This window comes from Pseudophryne corroboree, chromosome 2 (genome assembly GCF_028390025.1).
Source record: "Pseudophryne corroboree isolate aPseCor3 chromosome 2, aPseCor3.hap2, whole genome shotgun sequence".
Classification (NCBI taxonomy): Eukaryota; Metazoa; Chordata; class Amphibia; order Anura; family Myobatrachidae; genus Pseudophryne; species Pseudophryne corroboree.
In genome coordinates this window covers 297732174-297757224 of record NC_086445.1, presented here as the reverse complement: position 1 = coordinate 297757224, position 25051 = coordinate 297732174, and the positions used below count along the sequence as shown (strand labels likewise).

General features: G+C 46.5%; 1 protein-coding gene across 6 annotated transcripts in view; it reads left to right on the top strand.

The window, feature by feature from the left end:
- Nucleotides 1-25051, top strand: part of DIAPH3 (diaphanous related formin 3) — a 1416707-nt gene that overhangs the window by 472583 nt on the left and 919073 nt on the right. For all 6 annotated transcript variants that reach the window (XM_063952903.1, XM_063952906.1, XM_063952905.1 and 3 more), the window contains one exon: nucleotides 5431-5561. In XM_063952903.1, coding sequence (XP_063808973.1) covers nucleotides 5431-5561 — 131 coding nt within the window. The remainder of the gene's footprint in view (nucleotides 1-5430; nucleotides 5562-25051) is intronic.

Here is a 25051-nt window from a genome sequence, read left to right as displayed (position 1 = left end):
ACTGGCTAATATCCAGCATCAGTCAGATGAGCACAAGGTAGGTGAGCGTTTTAATCCCTTCCAATTCTCTGGTGATGATTCCCAGCTGACTCTGGGCAACCTGGAAAACCCAGGGATCCAAACCACTATTGCTGCAGCATAGAGCACAGGCTTTGCTTTCCTCTCCCTTGGATGGAGCTTATCCTAAAAGAATGTAGACAATTCAGGTGAGAGAATGCCACTCGCCACAGCACATTTTCCATTAGTTAGTACTAGTGTAAAACCATGCACATGTAAAAGAAGTAAAGCATATCAGCAGCACCTGAATGCAGGCTGCACAGTCCTGTAGCACTCTTACAAGGTTTGAGAGAGATATAAGGGTGTAAGATGTAAAGATCACACAATGTATCCATTGTTAGTTATAGTTGGGTAACTGATTACAAGAAAATAAGCATATAAAAGAAAATAAACATATAAAAGAAAATAAACATACATGGGAACCTATGCCCGATAATGACCATCATGCTAAAATCGTAATAATAGGCCATTTTTTCTGCTGAAAAAGTAATGACACTAATTGGATACCCTCCATAAAATTGGAAATCATTATGTATTGAATAAGCTGGAAAAAAATAAAGCAAATAATGTTATGGGGCAATATTATTAGATTAATATATCTGTCGGCCCTATTATTGAATAATAAGCTTAATAGGCCAATAATAATTATACATTATATTAAGTTGCTTATTTTAAATGGCTTTTAATAGGGCTGATTAAATGTATTATGTGTGAAAACAATACTTTATCATGATGTGGGCATTATTTACGTATTTCTTTGGGCTTATTACTCATTTGATTATCATAAATGTATTTTACTTGTTTTGAATATAAACAAATGTAAAACCGAATGATTTTGCTTAATAAGTTTGTACCATTGGGTGGACATAGTCAGGAAGAATTCCTAATAGTATTTTTAAGCCTCTTATGGTAATTGATTTCTGCTTGTGTAATCATCCTATGTGAGTAAACCTGCGGAAACTGCCATGATGCGTTTTGATGGCTTATGTATTAAATTGAATCTGCACCTACTGTGGCGTCTTGATATTCAAAACCACCTATTATTTTTTCTGGTGGTTTTCGCAGCAGTATCTTTTCCCCCAAGTGTGCAAATTTGTTGCTTGATAAATATGGTTGTTTCTATAATTTACATGTAAAAAATTGCGATGGGCTGTGGGTTTTTGGAAAAAAGGGCAGTTTAGCCTTTAGTAAATCAGGCAGTTTTGAGACTGCAGAAAAACCGACCAAAAATGTGCTTTTAATAGACCGTCTTAAGGTCATCCCCACTTTTAAAAATGTTTCTGCCGTCAATTACATTACCCTATTTGCTCAGTTAACCAGCTTGGCCTGGTGTCTGAGTAAACCGTGAGGTGTACTGGTCGTTTCTCCTGGCGGCATTCAAAATAATTTTGTTTCCTAAACTGATATATTTATTTTGTGCTATCCCTTATTAAGTTCCTCACAAACGTTTAGATTCTATGACAAATCTTATTATTTCTCATGTTTGGAAGAGTAAGCATCATCATTTCACATTTGGACGTATAGTTCAATCTAAATAATAAGGTTTTGTTACTGTCCGACATTGACTCACTATGCAATACACACTATACACACTACTATGTACACTATGCAATATAGTATACGATTCAGTTGACATCGGCCCATTCGTTGCGATACTGTGTAGTGTGTATGCTCGATACGTGATACGATGCAAGCTCTCGCGGGTTGTATCCTGCATTGCACGTTGGACCTGCATGCAGGTCCTACATGCGACATTCCTGAATGCAGCATTGTGTTTCCACAGGTTATGGGGTATATGCAATTGCGGTCGAATTTCCGAAATTGTCGAATTTCGGGATTTTGTCGCCAAAAAAAAAAAATTGTCAATGCAATTCAGTGCTTTCCGTCAAAAAAAACGGACTTTCAAAATTCGACTTTTTGAAATTCGACTTTTGTCAAATTCGACTTTTCTGCAATGATACAAGTGCTGCAATTCGACCAAAGTGTATTCAATTCAAGTTTGGAAATTCGACAACAGTGCTTTTAGACAGTAAATTCGTCATTTTCAATCCGCCACACTTTGGAGGGTGAAACCAATAAAAAAAATTTAAAACATGTTTTTTTTGGTGGTTTTTTTTTTTTTTGGTAATAGCATATCTATTTATATTAGAAGGGATTAGGTACTTGGTTTGTCTTTTTTGGAGGTACAAGTATTATTTATATATTTTTTAATTTTTTTTTTTTTTTTTTTATAGCTGGAACGGTAAAATCAAGGAAAAAAATGGCGTGGGGTCCCCCCTCCAAAGCATAACCAGCCTCGGGCTCTTCGAGCTGGTCCTGGTTCTAAAAATGCGGGGAAAAATTTGACAGGGGATCCCCCGTATTTTTAAAACCAGCACCGGGCTCTGCGCCTGGTGCTGGTGCAAAAAATACGGGGGACAAAAAGAGTAGGGTTCCCCCGTATTTTTTTACACCAGCATCGGGCTCCACTAGCTGGACAGATAATGCCACAGCCGGGGGTCACTTTTATACAGTGCCCTGCGGGCCATGGCATTAAATATCCAACTAGTCACCCCTGGCCGGGGTACCCTGGGGGAGTGGGGACCCCTTCAATCAAGGGGTCCCCCCCCCAGCCACCCAAGGGCCAGGGGTGAAGCCCGAGGCTGCCCCCCCCCCATCCAAGGGCTGCGGATGGGAGGCTGATAGCCTTGAGAAAAATGTCAGAATATTGTTTTTTCCAGTAGTACTACAAGTCCCAGCAAGCCTCCCCCTGCAAGCTGGTACTTGGAGAACCACAAGTACCAGCATGCGGGAGAAAAACGGGGCCGCTTTTACCTGTAGTACTACTGGGGAAAAAATACCCAAATAAAAACAGGACACACACACCGTGACAAGTACAACTTTATTACATACTGCCGACACACACATACTTACCTATGTTGACACGCCGACTGCCACAGTCTCCGACGTTCCGAGGATACCTGTGAAAAAATTATACTCCCCTTCCAGCGTCCAGAGATAAATCCACGTCCAGAGTATAATCCAGGTACTTGGCAAAATAACAAAACGCAAAAACCCGTGCCAGCGGACTGAAAGGGGTCCCATATTGACACATGAGACCCTTTCCCCGAATGCAGAGACCTCTCCGTGACAGCTGTCACTGAAAGGTCTCTTCAGCCAATCAGCGAGTGCAACGTCCTTGCACTCTGCTGATTGGCTCTGCGCGTCTGAGCTCAGACAGCGCATCGCAAAGCCTCTCCATTATATTCAATGGTGGGAACCTTGCGGTTAGCGGTGGGGTCACCCGCCGGTCAGCGGCTGACCGCGGGTAACCCCCCCGCTGACGGCAAAGTTCCCACCATTGAAAGTAATGGAGAGGCTTTGCGATGCGCTGTCACAGCACAGACAACGCACAGCCAATCAGGTGAGCGCCACGTAGTAGCACTTCCTGATTGGCTGAAGGGACCTCAGTGACAGGAGTCACGTGGGGTCCCGGCACATTCGGGGAAAGGGGTCTCATGTGTCAATATGGGACCCCTTTCAGTCCGCTGGCACGGTTTTTTGCGTTTTGTTATTTTGCCAAGTACCTGGATTATACTCTGGACGTGGATTATACTCTGGACGCTGGAAGGCGAGTATAATTTTTTCACAGGTACCCTCGGATCGTCTGAGACTGTGGCAGTCGGCGTGTCAACATAGGTAAGTATGTGTGTGTCGGCAGTATGTAATAAAGTTGTACTTGTCACGGTGTGTGTGTCCTGTTTTTATTTGGGTATTTTTTTCCCAGTAGTACTACAGGTACCAGCGGGCCCGTTTTTCTCCCGCATGCTGGTACTTGTGGTTCTCCAAGTACCAGCTTGCGGGGGAGGCTTGCTGGGACTTGTAGTACTACTGGAAAAAACAATATTCTGACATTTTTCTCAAGGCTATCAGCCTCCCATCCGCAGCCCTTGGATGGGGGGACAGCCTCGGGCTTCACCCCTGGCCCTTGGGTGGCTGGGGGGGACACCCCTTGATTGAAGGGGTCCCCACTCCCCCAGGGTACCCCGGCCAGGGGTGACTAATTGGATATTTAATGCCATGGCCGCAGGGCACTGTATAAAAGTGACCCCCGGCTGTGGCATTATCTGTCCAGCTAGTGGAGCCTGATGCTGGTGTAAAAAATACGGGGGACCCCTACTCTTTTTGTCCCCCGTATTTTTTGCAGCAGCACCAGGTGCAGAGCCCGGTGCTGGTTTTAAAAATACGGGGGATCCCCTGTCAATTTTCTCCCCGCATTTTTAGAACCAGGACCAGCTCGAAGAGCCCGAGGCTGGTTATGCTTTGGAGGGGGGACCCCACACCATTTTTTTCCGGGTTTTTCCCATTTTTTTAATTCGCGGCAAAATCCGGCAAATCGGCTGTTTTTCGCCCGCGGGAATGTCGAATCCGTTTTTCATTGAATATGGTGAATTCCGGCAGCCACCTGCCGGAATTCACCTGTCGAATTGTGTCGAATTAAAAAAACGGCGATAATTTGCCGCGATTCGCCCGCAATTGCATATACCCCTATATGTCTCAATTTTTTTTTTTTTTACAAAATCTTGATATTGGAAAAAAAAAAAAAAAAAAGAATTTCCTTTAGTATGTGAATAGGTGGATGATTTGTTTGACATTGAAGGCTGGTGCTAGTATTGTTTATACCGTGGTCTGTGATTTTTGTTTCTTGCACATCCAAATATGTCTTAGATTTTTTTGAAATACATGGCTGTTCTCTTGTTTTTGGAAATAATTAAATCATTCTTTAAGACCACAGCCTTCTAAATAACAAACAAAAACTAAACCAAAAAACCCCTGCATTTAAATGTCTAAAGCAGATTGTTTAATTACAGGTAGAGAATCCATATCCGAAATGCTTTGGGCCAGAAGTATTTTTGGATAATTGCATACCATAATGAGACATCATGACAATGGGACCCAAGTCTAAGCACAGAATGCATTTATGTTTCATATACACCTTATACACAGCCTGAAGGTCATTTAATACAATATTTTTAAAAACTTTGTGTATTAAACAACGTTTGTGTACATTGAGCCATCAGAAAACAAAAGTTTCACGGTCTCAGTCTCACTCCAAAAATTCTATATTCACAGTAGGAATATTCCGTATTTCGAAATGTTTGGATATGGAATACTCAACCTGTATAGGCTTTAACCCTAAGATGAACTTGTGTCAACTATATTATAAGTGATGAAATAATTATACTTTTAAATGAATCTTTTGATCATTACATGGACTGCAACTTGAACATGTTTTCAGTAGAAGTGAAACAGTTGTATATTCTATTCTCGGTCATGTATGTACGTGATTGACCATTGGGATGTTTGCTCAGCTTGATTTTTAATTTGTTACAGGGGAGCCTCAAGAGCAGCAGACAGATCTCACCGCAGGAATTCATTCATGAACTGAAATCAGGCTCTACAGATGAACGACTTGTCTCTTACTTAGACTCCCTACGGGTTTCTCTGACCAGCAACCCAGTCAGGTAATGTTGGTGAATTATAATACGTGAACTCATGTTGAAGTGTTTCATATTCAGCCAGTTACATTTCATGCAAACACTTTCTGTGCCATACCTTGGTTATGTCAATATCAATTAGTACAGATGCTTGTAATTAACAATAATTATTATAAAAAATACATCCAGACATTAGTTTAATGGCTTTCAGAGCTTGTAAATTCTGTAACTACAGTGGCATGAGTATTTTCATTTATACAGTAACTAAGGCTGGGTACCCACCTGGCCAACTGTCCCCCTAACAGAGTGACCAATTTGGTAAGCATATAAGCATACACACTTGTTAATTGGCCGCTGTGTATGTGTGACCAGGTTACACAACTGCGTGGGCATTAAAATTATTCCATCCAGTTGTGATGTCACTTGTTTCTGTTTCTGCCATATGGGTCTGTCTCTTGCCTATACTCATGGGCATATCTTGTAACTGTATTGGCATTTGCAGGACTGACTTAATATGTGAACGACATCGTACACAGTCATATCGGTTGTACACCTGCTGATGCACTTAGTGACATTGTTCGTCAGCTGTACGAACCATTTATCACATAGTGTGTACCCAGCCTAAGCTTACTGATAAGTAGACCTTGTTCTTATTGAAGATTGTCACGTGGTTCTTTATAATTATTAAATGCATAATTAGATTTTCATAGTACTGTTTCCTAAGTACTACAGCAGAAGCTAGCGAGTAACCAAAATCTTGCATATATTCTTTAGTGATTGCACCCAAATCCCCCTCTAACAACTGTCAAGTTAGGTGAAATGTATTATATCACTATACATTTTTCTCACTAATGAGATTGCTACCTAGTAGGTTAAAATGTCTTTACCTAGCAACCACTGCACGATATTCAGGCAAAGCAGCCAACTTATTGATTTGAAGGATTTAAACAGTCTAGATTGTTTGGCTTGGTCTTCCTGTCCGATACTTCCCGACTGTTACTCAGCCAACTCCCAGGCAATTATTGAGAGTACCTCCATACATTGTGTAATGTATGTTTGCACTCAAACTATTGGGACATCGGCTCCTCCCCTGTTCCTTTCCCCTTCAGTGTACAGACAGCTTTGCTAACTGGAATCCTGGTATGTTCAAAATTAGGGGAAGGTATCAGAATCTTGTGCGACAGCGGTGCTATTGTTCAGAATCCCATCGGATCTTGATAAGTATTTCAACCCTAGCCCTAATCCTAACCTCCCCCAGCCTAACCTTAACTGATTTGCCCATTCCCCCAGAAAGACTAACCCTTAACCTAACGTTGGTACTTAACATCTGGACTTTTACAGTCGGGAAGCAGATGTCGACATTCTGACTGTTGGGTACCCGACGGCCGAGATCCTTACCGCATCCCACAATTATATACAATATTATGGGCCTAACCACACAGGTCCTTTAACCCTTTACTGTGTATTCCTGTTTTCTCATACGTCCTAGAGGATGCTGGGGTCACTTCAAGAACCATGGGGTATAGACGGGATCCACAGGAGACATGGGCACTTGAAGACTTTCAAAACGGTGTGAACTGGCTCCTCCCTCTATGCCCCTCCTCCAGACTCCAGTTTAGAATCTGTGCCCAGGCAGACTGGATGCACACTGAGGAGCTCTACTGAGTATCTCTGAAAAGACTTTGTTAGGTTTTTTATGTTCAGGGAGAACTGCTGGCAACAGTCTCCCTGCTTCATGGGACTTAGGGGAGAGAAGTCAGACCTACTTCTGTGAGTTTAAAGGCTCTGCTTCTTTGGCTACAGGACACCATTAGCTCCTGAGGGTCTGATCGCTAGGTACGCCTAGATGCTCGTTCCCATAGCCCGCCGTCGCACCCCCTTGCAGAGCCAGAAGTCAGAAGACAGGTGAGTAGAAGAAGATCAGAAGACTTCAGTGACGGCTTCGAGGTACCGCACAGCGGCCGCGCTGCGCGCCATGCTTCCACACTCAGCGGCACTACAGGGTGCAGGGCGCGGGGTTGGGGGCCCTGGGCAGCATTCTAACCTCGCATAACTACCTGGCAAGAGCGGAATAAGTGCCAGGGCACTGTCCGGACCCCCGCCAGTATAAATAAATAAAAAAAAGCGTGGGTCTGGAGCGCGCCATTACGGGGGCGGGGCTTAGCCCTCACAGCACACAGCCCGGCGCCATTTTCTCTACACAAGGCTGCAGAGATGCTGGTCCTTCCTCACACTGCTGTACAAGTAACAGGGTGCAAAACGGGAGGGGGGGGGGGGGTACAGTGATTTTGGTGCATTATATTAATTTATAAAAGCGCTGCAGGTCTGGGACATTGTCTGTAGTGTTTTCAGACCGGGATTAGGCGCTGGGGTGTGAGCTGGCAATATCTCCCTCTGTGTCTCTCTGACAGGCTTTACTGTTGGTCTGTCCCCTATAGGCCCAATGTATCTGCGTGTGGTGGGTGCATGTGTGTCGGCATGTCTGAGGTGGAGTGCTCTTCCCAGGAGGAGACTGTTAGGTACACAAACGGCTGTGGGAGTGACCCTGTCGGCACTGCCGACACCTGATTGGGTGAATGTTTTGAGTGCTTTGAATGCAAATGTGGCTCTGATAAATAAAATATTGGATAAATCTGAGTCTCAGAACCAGGCTTGGAAGAAATCCGTAGAGGATGTGTTGTTTCAAGTCCAGACCCCCTCGGGGTCACAAAAACGTTCATTTGCCCAGCTGGCAGACATGGATACCGACACTGACTCAAGTGTCGACTATAGTGATGCCAGATTAGATTCAAAACTGGCAAAGAGCATTCAGGACATGATTGTGGCTATAAAAGATGTTTTACATATCACTGAGGACCCTACTGTTCCTGATACCAGCGTTTGTATGTATAAAGGGAATAAACCTTAGGTGGTAATTCCTCCCTCTTATGAACTGAACACGCTTTGTAAAAAAGTTTGAGGAAAGTCCTGACAAAAAGTTTTAGATTCCAAAAAGGATTGTAGTGGCGTATCTGTTTCCCTCTGGGGATAGGGTAAAATGGGAGTTACCCCCCTTTGTGGACAAAGCTCTGTCATGGTTGTCCAAAAAAGTGGCTCTCCCGTCCCCTGACAAGGCAGCCCTAAAGGATCCTACGGATCATAGACCGGAAAATACATTGAAGTCCATTTATGTCACCACGGGTACGCTACTCAGACCAGCCATCGCATCTGCGTGGGTGAGTAGTGCTATTGAAAAATGGGCAGATAACTTGTCATCTGAAATGGATACCCTGGATAGGGATAGCATTCTTTTGACACTAGGTCATATCAGGGACGCTGCAGTCTACCAAAAAAAAATCTGCAAGAGATATTGGCTTCTTGGGATCACGGGCCAATGCCATTGCAGTCTCAGCTAGAAGAGCATTGTGGATTCATCAATGGAATGCTGATGCTGACTCTAAGAAAGCTATGGAGTCTCTACCGTATAAAGGTGGTGTGTTTGGTGACGCCCTCGCTGATTTGGTATCTACGGCTACCGCGGGTAAGTCATAATTTTTTCCTTATGTTCCTGCACCACGAAAGAAAGCACACCACTATCAGATGCAGTCCTTTCGGCCCAATAAATACAAAAAGGGTCTTCCTTCCTTGCTACTAGAGCAGAGGCGGCCAAAACGTCGATCGCAATCTACCGGTAAATTGCGGAGCTCTCACCGGTAGATCGCGATCCAAGTGTAACTTGCTGCCTCTGCCCGGAGCGTTCCCAATGATGCATGGCGCGGGTGATGCCATGACGTCAGCCGCGCAATGCGCGATTGGGAGCGTGATGTGAGGAGCCTGTGCGCCTGCTGGATCTGGGTTGATCCAGTCAGTGCCAGTGGCAGCAGGACAGCAGCAGCGGCGGGAAGCTGGAGGAAGCACGGGTGCAGGATCCAGCCAGCGGGGAGACAGCGTGACAGCCAGTGGGGATCCAGCCAGCTAAACTAAGTATATCTGGCACTGTGGGGTCATATGTGGCACTTTGGGGGCATATCTGGCACTGTGGGCACATGGCACTGTGGGGGCATATGTGGCACTGTGGGTACATGCCACTGTGGGGGCATATCTGGCACTGTGGGCACATGGCACTGTGGGGGCATATCTGGCACTGTGGGGGCATATGTGTATCTGACACTGGGCACATGGCACTGTGGGGGCATATCTGGCACTGTGGGCACATGGCACTGTGGGGGCATATGTGGCACTGTGGAGGCATATCTGGCACTGTGGGCATATGTGTATCTGGCACTGTGGGGGCATATGTGGAACTAGGGGCATATGTGGCACTAGGAGCATATGTGGCACTGGGGGCATATGTGGCACTAGGGGCATATGTGGCACTAGGGGCATATGTGGCACTGGGGGCATATGTGGCACTGTGGGGGCATATTTGGCATTGGAGGCATATTTGGCATTGGGGGCATATGTGGCACTGTGGGGGCATATGTGGCACTGTGGGCACATGGCACTGTGGGGGCACATGGCACTGTGGGTGCATATATGGCACTGTGGGAGCATATCTGGCACTGTGGGGGCATATCTGGCACTGTGGGGGCATATGTGTATCTGGCACTGTGGGGGCATATGTGTTTGAGGTTTTTACCTGAGGGGGCCAATGAGTGATTTCATGCGAGACAGTCATAACACCCAGTGCAGCAAGGATACACCCCTTTTTGTTATACCACGCCCCTTTTATGTTATACCACACCCCTTTTTGGGGCGCGCGCTGCATGAGTAGATCACAAAAGCTTTTCAGCTTTCAAAGTAGATCACCGACTCCAAAAGTCTGGCCACCCCTGTACTAGAGGAAAGGAAAAAGGTAAACGATCACCGGCCGTGGCCGGTTCCCAGGAGCAGAAGTCCTCCCCGGCTTTTGCCAAGTCCACCGCATGACGCCGGGGCTCCTCTGCGGTGAGTCCACACCGGTGGGGGCGCGCCTCAGGCTCTTCAGTCAGTTCTGGGCTCGTTCGGCCCTGGACCCATGGGTTTTAGAAATAGTGTCCCAAGGGTACAAACTGGAGTTTCAAGACGTTCCCCCTCACCGATTTTTCAAATCAGCCTTACCAGCTTCTCTTGCAGACAGGGAGGTGGTATGCGCTGCAATACAAAAATTGTGTCACAATCAAGTCATTGTCAGGGTTCCCTCGTCTCAACAGGGAGAAGGCTTTTATTCGAGCCTATTCGTGGTCCCGAAGCCAGACGACTCAGTCAGACCAATCCTTAACTTCAAATCCCTCAATTTCTACCTGAGAAAATTCAAATTCAAGATGGAATCTCTCTGGGCAGTGATCTCCAGTCTGGAGGAGGGGGATTTTATGGTGTCGGTAGACATAAAGGATGCCTACTTACATGTTCCCATTTATCCTCCACATCAGGCTTACCTGAGATTTGCAGTTCAGGATTGTCATGACCAATTTCAGACGTTGCCGTTTGGTCTGTCCACGGCTCCGAGGGTTTTCACCAAAGTAATGGCCGAAATGATAGTTTTCCTGCGCAAACAAGGAGTCACAATTATCCCGTACTTGGACGATCTCCTGATAAAGGCGAGATCCAGGGACCAATTACTGCAGAACATTACGCTCTCCCTGAAAATTCTGCAGCAACATGGTTGGCTCCTAAACTTGCCAAAATCACAGTTGGTTCCGACGAGACGGCTGTCGTTTTTGGGAAAGATTCTGGACCCAGAATTACAGAGAGTTCTTCTTCCAGTGGAAAAGGCTCTGGAAATTCAGAACCTGGTCAAACAAATTCCGAAACCACCAAGAGTATCGTTCCATCAATGCACTCGGTTGCTGGGGAAGATGGGGGCGGCCTACGAGGCCATTCAGTTTGGCAGATTCCATGCCAGAGTGTTTCAGTGTGACCTGTTGGACATCTGCACATGCACCGAATGATAATCCTGTCGTCCAAGACCAGAATCTCACTCCTGTGGTGGCTGCACAGCTCTCACCTCCTAGAGGGGATGCAGGTTCGGGATCCAGGGCTGGATCTTAGTGACCACAGATGCGATTCTCCGAGGCTGGGGAGCAGTCACGCAGGGGGAAAGCTTCCAGAGAAAATGGTCAAGCCAGGAAATGTGTTCACACACAAACATTCTGGAGTTAAGGGCCATTCACAACGGCCTTCTGCAAGCGGAATATCTTCTTCGCAATCGGCCCATCTTGATTCAGTTGGACAACATAACAGCAGTAGCGTACATAAACCGCCAAGGCGGAACAAAGAGCAGTGCGGCGATGGCAGAAGCCACAAAGGTGATCCGTTGGGCGGAAAAGCACACAAGCGCTCTGTCAGCGATCTTCGTTCCAGGAGTGGACAACTGGGAAGCAGACTTCCTCAGCAGACACGATCTCCATCCAGGAGAGTGGGGTCTTCATCAAGAGGTCTTTGCAGAAGTGACAAGTCTTTGGGGAATTCCTCAAATAGACATGATGGCGTCTCGCCTCATCAAGGAACTTCAGAGATATTGTTCCAGGTCGAGAGACCCTCAAGCAATAGCAGTGGATGCCCTAGTGACACTGTGTGTGTTTCAGTCGGTGTACGTGTTTCCTCCGCTTCCACTCATTCCAAAAGTGATAAAGATCATAAGAAGAACAAAGGTTCAAGCGATCCTCATTGTTCCAGATTGGCCAAGAAGGGCTTGGTATCCAGATCTTCAGGAATTACTCATAGGAAGATCCCTGGCCTCTTTCTCTGAGGGAGGATCTTTTCCAGCAGGGGCCTTGCGTGTTCCAAGACTTACCGAGACTTCGTTTGACGGCTTGGAGGTTGAACGCTATATCCTAGCCTGAAAGGGTATTTCCAAGGAAGTCATCCCCACTCTTATTCAGACCAGGAAAGGAGTAAAGTCTAAACATTATCACCGTTTTTGTAGAAAATACGTGTCTTGGAGTGAATCCAAGAAAGCCCCTACGGAAGAATTTCAGTTAGGACGTTTTCTCCATGTTCTACAAGGGGGTGTGGATGCGGGTCTAAAGTTGGGCTCAATTAAAGTTAAAATTTCAGCTTTATCCCAAAAACAATTGGCCTCCCTTCCAGAAGTTCAGACCTTCGTGAAAGGCATATTGCACATCCAGCCTCCCTTTGTGCCCCCTGTGGCACCATGGGATCTTAGCGTGGTGTTGCAATTCCTTCAATCTCCTTGGTTTGAACCTTTACAGAAGGTAGAGTTGAAATTCCTTACTTGGAAAGTGGTCATGCTGTTGGCCTTTGTATCCGCAGGGCGGGTGTCTGAATTGGCGGCCTTGTCTCGCAAGAGCCCTTATTTGATCTTCCATGAAGATTGAGCAGAGTTGAGGACTCGTCAGCAGTTTCTGCCGAAAGTGGTTTCTTCGTTCCACTTGAACCAACCTATTGTGGTGCCAGTGGCTACTCACGCCTTGCTGGAATCGAAGTTTCTCATTGATGCAAGAGCTTTGAAAATTTATGTCGCCATAATGGCTCAGTTTAGGAAAACAGAGGCTCTGTTTCTCCTGTATGCTCACAATAAAATTGGGGCTCCTGCTTCCAAGCAGACTATTGCGCACTGGATCTGTCATACGATTCAGCATGCTCATTCCACAGCTGGATTGCCGTTACCAAAATCGGTAAAGGCCCATTCTACCGGAAAGGTGGGCTTGTCCTGGGCGGCTGCCCAGGGGGTCTCGGCATTACAACTTTGCCGAGCAGCTACAAACAAACGAGCGGGTTCAAACACCTTTGTGAAGTTCTACAAGTTTGATACCCTGGCTGATAATGACCTCATGTTTGGTCAATCGGTGCTGCAGAGTCATCCGCACTCTCCCGCCCGTTCTAGAGTTTTGGTATAAAACCCATGGTTCTTGAAGTGACCCCAGCATCCTCTAGGATGTATGAGAAAATAGGATTTTAATACCTACCAGTAAATCCTTTTCTCTTAGTCCGTAGAGAGTTGAATAGCAAAGGCAGTGGCTGCCTGGGCTGATGCATTTGAAGGTGATTTTTCATCAGCTTCTAGACAGCAAAAATCCTATATAGCCCATATTAAACAGGCTGCAGTATTCTTGGAAGAAGCTTCATTAGATATGGGTACTATTGCTTCTAGGGCATCAGCCTCAACAATAGCTGCTTGCAGAGCAGTTTGGTTGCGCACGTGGAAAGCTGATTCAGAATCTAAGAAGGTTTTGGAATCTTTGCCTTTTTCTGGAAATATTTTGCTTGGTAAGGAATTGACAGATATTCTGGAGGCAGAAGCAGACTCTAAGAAGGTCAAGCTTCCTTCCACATATAACCCCAAATCTAGGGGTCCAGTTTTCCGTTCCTTTTGGTCTAAAGGAAAACCAAAAGGAAAAAGTGATCGTAAACAGCCCCAATACAATAAGTTTGGTAAGTCAAAAAAGCATTGGGCCAAATGGCCAGCTTGGGCCAGAGGGCCAGCTTCCAAACCAAAAGATAAGCCATCAGCCTGATGGTGCGGGCCTCCTCTTGGGGGACCCCAGGGCATGGGCCGACTTCTTCAGTTTGCGCAGACTAGGCGGCAGTCTACAACAGATGCCTGGGTGCAAGAAGCGGTATCTCTAGGTTATGTGTTTCCTTTCAAGAAGCATCCTCCTCAAAGGTTCTTCTGCACCAGCCCGTCTCGGGTAGAGATGAAGGCCAAAGCTTTGCAAGAAGCAGTGTAGAAATTGCTTCAGTCCGGAGTAATCATTCCAGTACCCCCTGCACAATGTGTACAGTGTTTTTACTCTAACCTGTTTTTGGTTCATAAGCCAAATGGGTCATTTCGGCCCATTCTCAATCTCAAAATGCTAAACAAATTTATTTGGGTACCAAGGTTCCACATGGAGGCGTTACGCTCCATAGTTTTGGCCATGGAGCCAGGGGATTATATTGTATCCCTGGATATTCAGGGGGCTTACCTACATGTTCCTATAGCACTGTCCCATCAGTGTTACCTCAGGTTTGCTATCCTCCAGCAGCATTTTCAGTTTCAGGCCCTACCTTTTGGGTTAGCCAAGATTATGGTGGTTATGGCAACTTATCTCCACAAACAGGGGATAAGAATTTTTCCATACCTCGACGACCTTTTAATCCTGGCACAATCACAGTAATTACTCCTGTGCCATCTCCAACAGACAATAACATGTCTGCAGAGGCACGGGTGGCTCATAAACTGGGCAAAATCATCTCTGGTGCCATCACAACAGATGACCCACTTGGGGGATGTACTGTATTCAGGTCTGCAGAGAGTATTCTTTCCCCGTAACAAGATATCCAAGATGTAGTAAAAGATTCAGGACTTATTACACAGTCAGAGGGTATCCATTCACGTAGCTATGCGAGTAATAGGGTTGATGGTGTCAACATTCGACATGGTGTATGCACAATTCCACTCGAGGCCTCTGCAGCGTCTGATTCTGTCCAGATGGAATGGAGTACATCAGACAATAAAGAAACAGATAATGGTGCTTCCAGTAAAGGTAAGAGAGTTATTAGCCTGGTGGCTACAGACATCCCATCTAGACAAAGGGGAGACCCTTTTGGATATCAGATTGGGAGATCCTGACAACAGATGCAGGTCTTCAGAGCTGGGGAGCAGTGTCCGTAAATTTATGGTTCCAGGGACAATGGACCAGAGAAGAAAGTTGCCTGCCAATAAACCTGTTAGAACTTCGGGCCATATACATGGCATTGATTCAGGCAAAGGACATTCTTCAGGGAAAACCAGTCCAGATCCGCTTGGACAATGCAACGGCAGTAGCGTAACTCAACTATCAGGGAGGAACTCGCAGCCAAAAAGCAATGAAGGAGGTAAGTCAAATACCAAAGTGGGCAGAACGCCATCTTCCAGCTTTGTCCGCAGTGTTCGTTTCGGGAGTCCTAAACTGGGAAGTGGACTTTGTCAGTTGACACACCATTCAAACAAGTGAATGGGCTCTACACCCGGAGGTCTTTCAGACTCTAGTAGACAAATGGGGGTTGCCAGAGATAGATCTCATGGCATCCCATCTGAACAACAAAGTTCCCGCATATGGGTAAAGAACAAAGGATCCCAGAGCGATCTTTGTGGATTCCTTGTCGGTGAAATGGGACTTTCATCTGGCTTATCTGTTTCCTCCGATCACCCTGTTACCCAGGATGGTGAGGAAAATAAAGCAAGCAACGGGTGCTGTGGTTCTGATAGCTCCGACCTTGCCCAGAAGGCATTGGTACACAGATCTGCAGAGAATATCGATGGACGCTACATTTCTGCTTACTCAATGTCCAGATCTACTGATGCAGGGTCCCTGTTATCACAGACATCTGGATCGACTGTCTTTGACGGCGTGGCTCTTGAAACCTCTATCCTAAAGTCAAGAGGATTCTCTAAACAGATAATTCAAACAATGCTCAGAGCAAGGAAACCCTCCTCAGCTCATATTTATCACCGAATATGGCAGGCCTATATGCATTGGTGCTGTGAAGGAGGTATGGACCCAAAATCGTTTAGAGTTTCCAGGTTCCTCGCATTCCTTCAGGCAGGAATGGATAAAGGTTTGAAGGTGGCTTCCTTGAGAGTGCAGGTATCTGCATTGACTGTATGGTTCCAAAAGAAAATTGCCAATATACAGAATGTGCGTACTTTTTTCCAGGGAATGCTGCACATTCAAACTCCCTTTGTTCCACCTACAGTACCATGGTACTTATGTTTAATCCTTCAAGTTGCCCTGTTTGAACCACTTAAGACAGCAAAAGTACTCTTTGTGCTGACTATGGCATCAGCTAGAAGCGTATCAGATTTAGGAGCGCTGTCATGTCATTCCCTAGTTTTGTTTTTTTCATCAAGATAAAGCAGTTCTCGAAACTAGGTCTGGATATCTTCCGAAGGTGGTGTCTAAATTTCACCTTAATGAAGAAATTCTAGTTCCGGCTTTTCAGGTATCTGGACTTTCTGCGGGAGATGCTTCGCTGGACGTAGTCCGGGCATTAAGTATCTACGTGGACCGTACCAGTGCCATCTGAAAAGACAGATTCTGTCTTCGTTCTCTCTGGCTTTCACAAGAGAGGATGGCCTGCTACTAAGCAGACGCTGGCAAGATGGCTTTGAATGACTATTTCAGAAACATTCTCAAGCTGATCTCCCTGTTCCGGCTAATGTCTTTGCTCACTCTACTCGTAAGGTAGGTCCTTTATGGGCAGCACAACATGGTGCTTCAGCAGAACAGATATGCAGGGCAGCCACATGGTCTTCCATTAACACATTCATTAGACATTATGCCTTGGATACTTTTGCCTCTCATGACGCTGAATTCGGGCGTAAGGTTCTCCTGTGCAATCAGGAGCGTCCCCACCACTAAATTGCTTCGGGAAATCCCAATGTTATCCTGTGGATAACCTGTGGACCCTGCCGGAGAAATATACGTTATGGTAAGAATTTACCGTTGATAACTGTATTTCTCCTAAGTCCACAGGTTCCACTGGGATCCCACCCTGATTTGAGGATCCTTCTACTCACTAACCTCTTCCTTCTTGTATGAAAGGATGTGCATGTGTGTTCTTCTCGCCTGATTAGGGCTCTACATGATGCTCCTGCCTTGTGCTTTGGAATACAACTGATTTGCCTGAGCCAGTGGGCAGATTATATGGATGGGCCCGTTGCATCCTGGGAGGCCAGAAATCTTTTGATCGTTTGGTGCCAATCCGTTGTCGCTCCATCATATCCAATTGTTATCCTTTGGAACCTGTGGACTTAGGAGAAATACTGTTATCAACGGTAAGTTCTTACCATAACATATATATACAGTAGGCTAAAATGCGAAGAAAATTTTTGTCTGGATTATAATTTTGATGGGAATTTCTATATAATATTTTACCCCTACTTTATCCTCCAGGTGGGACAACAGGTTAAAGCTAAAGCAACAGTGCTATAGTAGTTCCAATGTGCCTCCTCCTGCCTGGTGGCGCTCTCACTGCAGCACTGGCCTTGGTAAGCAGAGTCTAGCCGCAGTCTGACATTACATTTGATTTCCTGTTACTTCTGGACGTAACAGAAATACTGGACAGTTATTTTAGTCATCAACGGTTTGTCTCTGCTGTCGGGAAGTTTGAATTTCGGCACTGGCAATAACTCTTGTGTTGAGGGTAGTGAGTAGGAGGTAGGAGGCTGCTGCAGGTGTATAAACTGTGCTTTACAGTGCAGCTGGTATTGCCTATGTGGAGCTATCCTCAGGGATAGTACCATTGAATATGGTACTGTTAGTGCATGAGGGCATGTGGAGTATACTTGATAAGCATTTATATGGTTCAGATACACATATAAAAGGCATACAGTTACAAAAGCATTTGAGGAGGTCTGATGGGCAATTAAGAGGTATGTTGAGTACTCTTATGGCCTATAGGTAGTATGAGGGGCATTTACTGGGTATATGGTAGGTCAAAATGGAAATGTTACCCTGAAGCAGTGAAGCATTAGCCCAATTTCTCTGACGTCCTAGTGGATGCTGGGAACTCCGTAAGGACCATGGGGAATAACGGCTCCGCAGGAGACTGGGCACAAAAGTAAAGCTTTAGGACTACCTGGTGTGCACTGGCTCCTCCCCCTATGACCCTCCTCCAAGCCTCAGTTAGATTTTTGTGCCCGGCCGAGAAGAGTGCATTCTAGGACTCTCCTGAGTTTCTAAGAAAAAGTTTAGTTTTAGGTTTTTTATTTTCAGTGAGACCTGCTGGCAACAGGCTCACTGCATCGAGGGACTAAGGGGAGAAGAAGCGAAGCTGCCTGCTTGCAGCCAGCTTGGGCTTCTTGGCTACTGGACACCATTAGCTCCAGAGGGACCGAACACAGGCCCAGCCTCGGAGTCCGGTCCCAGAGCCGCGCCGCCGGCCCCCTTACAGAGCCAGAAGCAAGAAGAGGTCCGGAAAATCGGCGGCAGAAGACATCAGTCTTCACCAAGGTAGCGCACAGCACTGCAGCTGTGCGCCATTGCTCCTCAGGCACACTTCACACTCCGGTCACTGAGGGTGCAGGGCGCTGGGGGGGGGGGGGGCGCCCTGATCAGCAATAAAAACACCTTGGCTGGCGAAAATACCTCACATATAGCCCCCAGGGCTATATGGATGTATTTTAACCCCTGCCAGAATACAGCAAAAAGCGGGAGAAAAGTCTGCCGAGAAGGGGGCGGAGCCTATCTCCTCAGCACACAGGCGCCATTTTCCCTCACAGCTCCGCTGGAAGGACGTCTCCCTGACTCTCCCCTGCAGTCCTGCACTACAGAAAAGGGTAAAACAAGAGAGGGGGGCACTAATTGGGCGCAATATTAACATAACAGCAGCTATAAGGGGAAAAACGCTTATATAAGGTTATCCCTATATATATATATATATATATATATAGCGCTCTGGTGTGTGCTGACATACTCTCCCTCTGTCTCCCCGAAGGGCTAGTGGGGTCCTGTCCTCTATCAGAGCATTCCCTGTGTGTGGGCTGTGTGTCGGTACGATTGTGTCGACATGTATGAGGAGGAAAATTATGTGGAGGCGGAGCAATTGCCGGTAATGGTGATGTCACCCCCTAGGGAGTCGACACCTGAGTGGATGAACTTATGGAAGGACTTACGTGATATTGTCAGCTCTTTACAAAAGACAGTTGATGACATGAGACAGCCGGCTACTCAGCTTGTGCCTGTCCAGGCGTCTCAAAGGCCATCAGGGGCTCTAAAACGCCCGTTACCTCATATGGCAGATACAGACGCCGACACGGATACCGACTCCAGTGTCGACGGTGAAGAGACAAATGCGACTTCCAGTAGGGCCACACGTTACATGATTGAGGCAATGAAAGATGTTTTACACATTTCTGATAGTACAAGTACCACTAAAAAGGGTATTATGTTTGGTGAGAAAACTACCCGTAGTTTTTCCTGCATCTGATGAATTAAATGAAGTGTGTGATGAAGCGTGGGTTTCCCCCGATAAAAAACTGATAATTCCTAAAAAGTTATTGGCATCATACCCTTTCCCGCCAGAGGATAGGGCACGTTGGGAAACACCCCCTAGGGTGGATAAAGCGCTCACACGCTTGTCAAAACAAGTGGCACTACCGTCTCCTGACACGGCCGCCCTTAAGGAACCTGCTGACAGAAAGCAGGAGAATATCCTAAAATGTATATACACACATACTGGTGTTATACTGCGACCAGCAATCGCCTCAGCCTGGATGTGCAGTGCTGGGGTGGCTTGGTCGGATTCCCTGACTGACAATATTGATACCCTGGATAGGGATAGTATATTACTGACTATAGAGCATTTAAAAGATGCATTTTTATATATGCGTGATGCACAGAGGGATATTTGCCGACTGGCATCAAGAGTAAGTGCGCTGTCCATTTCTGCCAGAAGGGGGTTATGGACGCGGCAGTGGTCAGGTGATGCGGATTCCAAAAGGCATATGGAAGTATTACCTTATAAAGGGGAGGAGTTATTTGGGGTAGGTCTATCAGACCTGGTGGCCACGGCGACTGCTGGGAAATCCACATTTTTACCCCAGGTAGCCTCTCAACATAAGAAGACGCCGTATTATCAGGCGCAGTCCTTTCGGCCCCATAAGGGTAAGAGGGCAAAAGGCTCCTCTTTTCTGCCCCGTGGCAGAGGAAGAGGAAAAAGGCTGCAGCAGACAGCCAGTTCCCAGGAACAGAAGCCCTCTCCCGCTTCTGCCAAGTCCTCAGCATGACGCTGGGGCTTTACAAGCGGACTCTGGTACGGTAGGGGCCCGTCTCAAGAATTTCAGCGCGCAGTGGGCTCACTCACAAGTGGACCCCTGGATCCTTCAGGTGGTATCTCAGGGGTACAAATTGGAATTCGAGACGTCTCCCCCTCGCCGTTTCCTAAAGTCTGCTTTACCGACGTCTCCCTCCGACAGGGAGGCGGTATTGGAAGCCATTCACAAGCTGTATTCCCAGCGGGTGATAATCAAGGTACCCCTCCTGCAACAGGGAAAGGGGTATTATTCCACACTGTTTGTGGTACCGAAGCCGGACGGCTCGGTGAGACCTATTTTAAATCTAAAATCTTTGAACACTTACATACAGAGGTTCAAATTCAAGATGGAGTCACTCAGAGCAGTGATCGCGAACCTGGAAGAAGGGGATTATATGGTGTCTCTGGACATCAAGGATGCTTACCTCCATGTCCCAATTTACCCTTCTCATCAAGGGTACCTCAGGTTTGTGGTACAGAACTGCCACTATCAGTTTCAGACGCTGCCGTTTGGATTGTCCACGGCACGCCGGGTCTTTACCAAAGTAATGGCCGAAATGATGATACTCCTTAGAAAGAAAGGAGTTTTGATTATCCCTTACTTGGACGATCTCCTGATAAGGGCAAGATCCAGGGAACAGTTGGTAGTCGGAGTAGCACTATCTCAAGTAGTGCTGCGGCAACACGGTTGGATTCTCAATATCCCAAAATCGCAGCTGATCCCGACGACACGTCTTCTATTCCTTGGAATGATCCTGGACACAGTCCAGAAAAAGGTGTTTCTCCCGGAAGAGAAAGCCAGGGAGTTATCCGAGCTAGTCAGAAACCTACTAAAACCAGGCCAAGTATCAGTGCATCAATGCACAAGGGTCCTGGGAAAAATGGTGGCTTCCTACGAAGCAATCCCGTTCGGCAGATTCCACGCAAGAACATTCCAGTGGGACCTGCTGGACAAATGGTCCGGATCGTATCTTCAGATGCATCAGCGGATAACCCTGTCTCCAAGGACAAGGGTGTCTCTCCTGTGGTGGTTGCAGAGTGCTCATCTTCTCGAGGGCCGCAGATTCGGCATTCAGGACTGGGTTCTGGTGACCACAGATGCCAGCCTGCGAGGCTGGGGAGCAGTCACACAGGGAAGAAATTTCCAGGGCTTGTGGTCAAGCCTGGAGACATCACTTCACATAAATATTCTGGAGTTGAGAGCCATTTACAATGCTCTAAGCCAAGCAATACCTCTGCTTCAAGGTCTGCCGATACTGATCCAGTCGGACAACATCACGGCAGTCGCCCACGTAAACAGACAGGGCGGCACAAGAAGCAGGAGGGCAATGGCAGAAGTTGCAAGGATTCTTCGCTGGGCGGAAAATCATGTGATAGCACTGTCAGCAGTGTTCATTCCGGGAGTGGACAACTGGGAAGCAGACTTCCTCAGCAGGCACGACCTCCACCCGGGAGAGTGGGGACTTCACCCAGAAGTCTTCCACATGATTGTAAGCCGTTGGGAAAAACCAAAGGTGGACATGATGGCGTCCCGCCTCAACAAAAAACTGGACAGGTATTGCGCCAGGTCAAGGGACCCTCAGGCAATAGCTGTGGACGCTCTGGTAACACCGTGGGAGTACCAGTCAGTGTATGTGTTCCCTCCTCTGCCTCTCATACCCAAGGTACTGAGAATTAGAAGACGGAGAGGAGTGAGAACTATACCCGTGGCTCCGGATTGGCCAAGAAGGACTTGGTACCCGGAACTTTAAGAGATGCTCACAGAGGACCCATGGCCTCTACCTCTAAGAAGGGACCTGCTCCAGCAAGGACCCTGTCTGTTCCAAGACTTACCGCGGCTGCGTTTGACGGCATGGCGGTTGAACGCCGGATCCTGAAAGAGAAAGGCATTCCGGATGAAGTCATCCCTACCCTGATCAAAGCCAGGAAGGATGTAACCATAAAGCATTATCACCGCATTTGGCGGAAATACGTTGCTTGGTGCGAGGCCAGGAAGGCCCCTACGGAGGAATTTCAACTGGGTCGATTCCTACATTTCCTGCAAACAGGAGTGTCTATGGGCCTCAAATTGGGATCCATAAAGGTTCAGATTTCGGCCCTGTCGATTTTCTTCCAGAAAGAACTGGCTTCAGTGCTTGAAGTTCAGACGTTTGTCAAGGGGGTGCTGCATATACAGCCTCCTTTTGTGCCTCCAGTGGCACCTTGGGATCTCAATGTCGTTTTGGGGTTCCTAAAATCACATTGGTTTGAACCGCTTAAATCTGTGGATTTAAAATATCTCACGTGGAAAGTGGTCATGTTGTTGGCCTTGGCTTCGGCCAGGCGCGTGTCAGAATTGGCGGCTTTATCCTGTAAAAGCCCTTACCTGATTTTTCATACGGACAGGGCGGAATTGAGGACTCGTCCTCAATTTCTCCCTAAGGTGGTTTTAGCGTTTCACCTGAACCAGCCTATTGTGGTACCTGCGGCTACTAGGGACTTGGAGGACTCCAAGTTGCTGGACGTAGTCAGTGCCCTGAAAATATATGTTTCCAGGACGGCTGGAGTCAGAAAATCTGACTCGCTGTTTATTCTGTATGCACCCAACAAGCTGGGTGCTCCTGCTTCTAAGCAGACTATTGCTCGTTGGATTTGTAGTACAATTCAGCTTGCACATTCTGTGGCAGGCCTGCCACAGCCAAAATCTGTAAAAGCCCATTCCACACGGAAGGTGGGCTCTTCTTGGGCGGCTGCCCGAGGGGTCTCGACTCTACAACTTTGCCGAGCAGCTACTTGGTCAGGGGCAAATACGTTTGCTAAATTCTACAAATTTGATACCCTGGCTGAGGAGGACCTGGAGTTCTCTCATTCGGTGCTGCAGAGTCATCCGCACTCTCCCGCCCGTTTGGGAGCTTTGGTATAATCCCCATGGTCCTTACGGAGTTCCCAGCATCCACTAGGACGTCAGAGAAAATAAGAATTTACTTACCGATAATTCTATTTCTCGTAGTCCGTAGTGGATGCTGGGCGCCCATCCCAAGTGCGGATTGTCTGCAATACTTGTACATAGTTATTGTTAACTAATTCGGGTTATTGTTGTTGTGAGCCATCTTTCCAGAGGCTCCTCTGTTATCATGCTGTTAACTGGGTTCATATCACAAGTTGTACGGTGTGATTGGTGTGGCTGGTATGAGTCTTACCCGGGATTCATGAATCCTTCCTTATTGTGTACGCTCGTCCGGGCACAGTATCCTAACTGAGGCTTGGAGGAGGGTCAAAGGGGGAGGAGCCAGTGCACACCAGGTAGTCCTAAAGCTTTACTTTTGTGCCCAGTCTCCTGTGGAGCCGCTATTCCCCATGGTCCTTACGGAGTTCCCAGCATCCACTACGGACTACGAGAAATAGAATTATCGGTAAGTAAATTCTTATTATTTTTTTCAATGGTGCTCTGAGACCCTCGTATTTAAGAGCAATGTAAAGGTTATTATTCACTTTTATAAAAATTATTTCATATACATACTGTAGTACCTAATGATTTGGCTCTGGTCTTTTTGTCAGGTACATTTGGTACAAGGGGGTTGTTAGTTCTTAGAGTGACTGGTCCTAGAAGAAGTCACTGAAATCTGCTTTAAAAATCAGGAAATGTCTGGATTTATTAGAAAAGCTATGTTTCATAAACAATGTGTTGCATGTAATACTACAAAATCACTGCTCTTTTGATGTTATATATATGTGTGTGTGTAATAAATATATATATATATGTGTGTGTGTGTATATCTATCTATCTGTATATCTGTCTTTGTCTATTTCCACTTTTTCTCTTTTTGTTAACTCCCTATAGGTTTCTAGTTTGTACATCTGAGCTCTGAACTGGCTCTCTACTGTTCACAGGCTAAGGAAATTGAAAGTGTGTATTAAGCTTTGTTATCCATGTGCATGGAATGGAGTATAGGAATTGGTATATGTGAAAATTGATGCAACAAATCCCTATAGTAAATACTATTTTGGTTAGGGTAAAATACTGAGAATGATTTATTAGTTGAAGGTTTGCCTTGAACCACAGCAACAAATCAATGCTTTCCTTTTACTGTGCACCTTACTATACAGTTGTTTGCTGTTGCTTGCCATAGTTTTATTTATAGCCTAGGGCAGTGGTTCTTAATCTTTTTTTGGTGAGTACCAAATAAACCCTTTGCGATTAGGGGGCTGCTTCAGCGGTTGACACTAATGGCACCGCCGTAATACGCAGCAGCTGTGCAAAATTATTCAAAAGCCGCAGGAGTCGTCGTGTGTGAAAGAACGCCCACTGCCGCCTTCTCTGATCTTTTGCTGCTTCCAAAGATGCAGTTTTGGATTAACTGTGTTGAACATTGCCGGGCTTTCTGTCTGCTTTTATGATTTGCTGCTGTGTCCAAAGACGCTTGATCGGATCATCTGCGTAAACGTCGGTCATCTGAGTATCCCTCAGGTTTCTCAGGATGTCCAGCTGCACTACATGTCTGGGGCCAGTTAAACTCCATCTAAGTACACATCCACTGGCTTTGGGAAACGCCCTGTCGCCTCCTCCAAATGCCAGCCATGCTGCGTACTACGTGACACTGCGACTGATGCTGCTGCTTGGTTCTCCAAACATGAAAACTGCGTTACTATTGAAACAGTTCCCCACTCTCACCTATATGTCAGAAATTGTATTACCCCTTTTAAACTATCTTCAAAATCCAAGGTTGTTGCAAATTAATGCACATCAACTAACCCAGGTTTCTGGAAATGGCTCCACCTGGGTCCAGTGATCTGGGAATCCAACCCAGACAGTGTAAATGGGTAGCCCGGGTCATCCG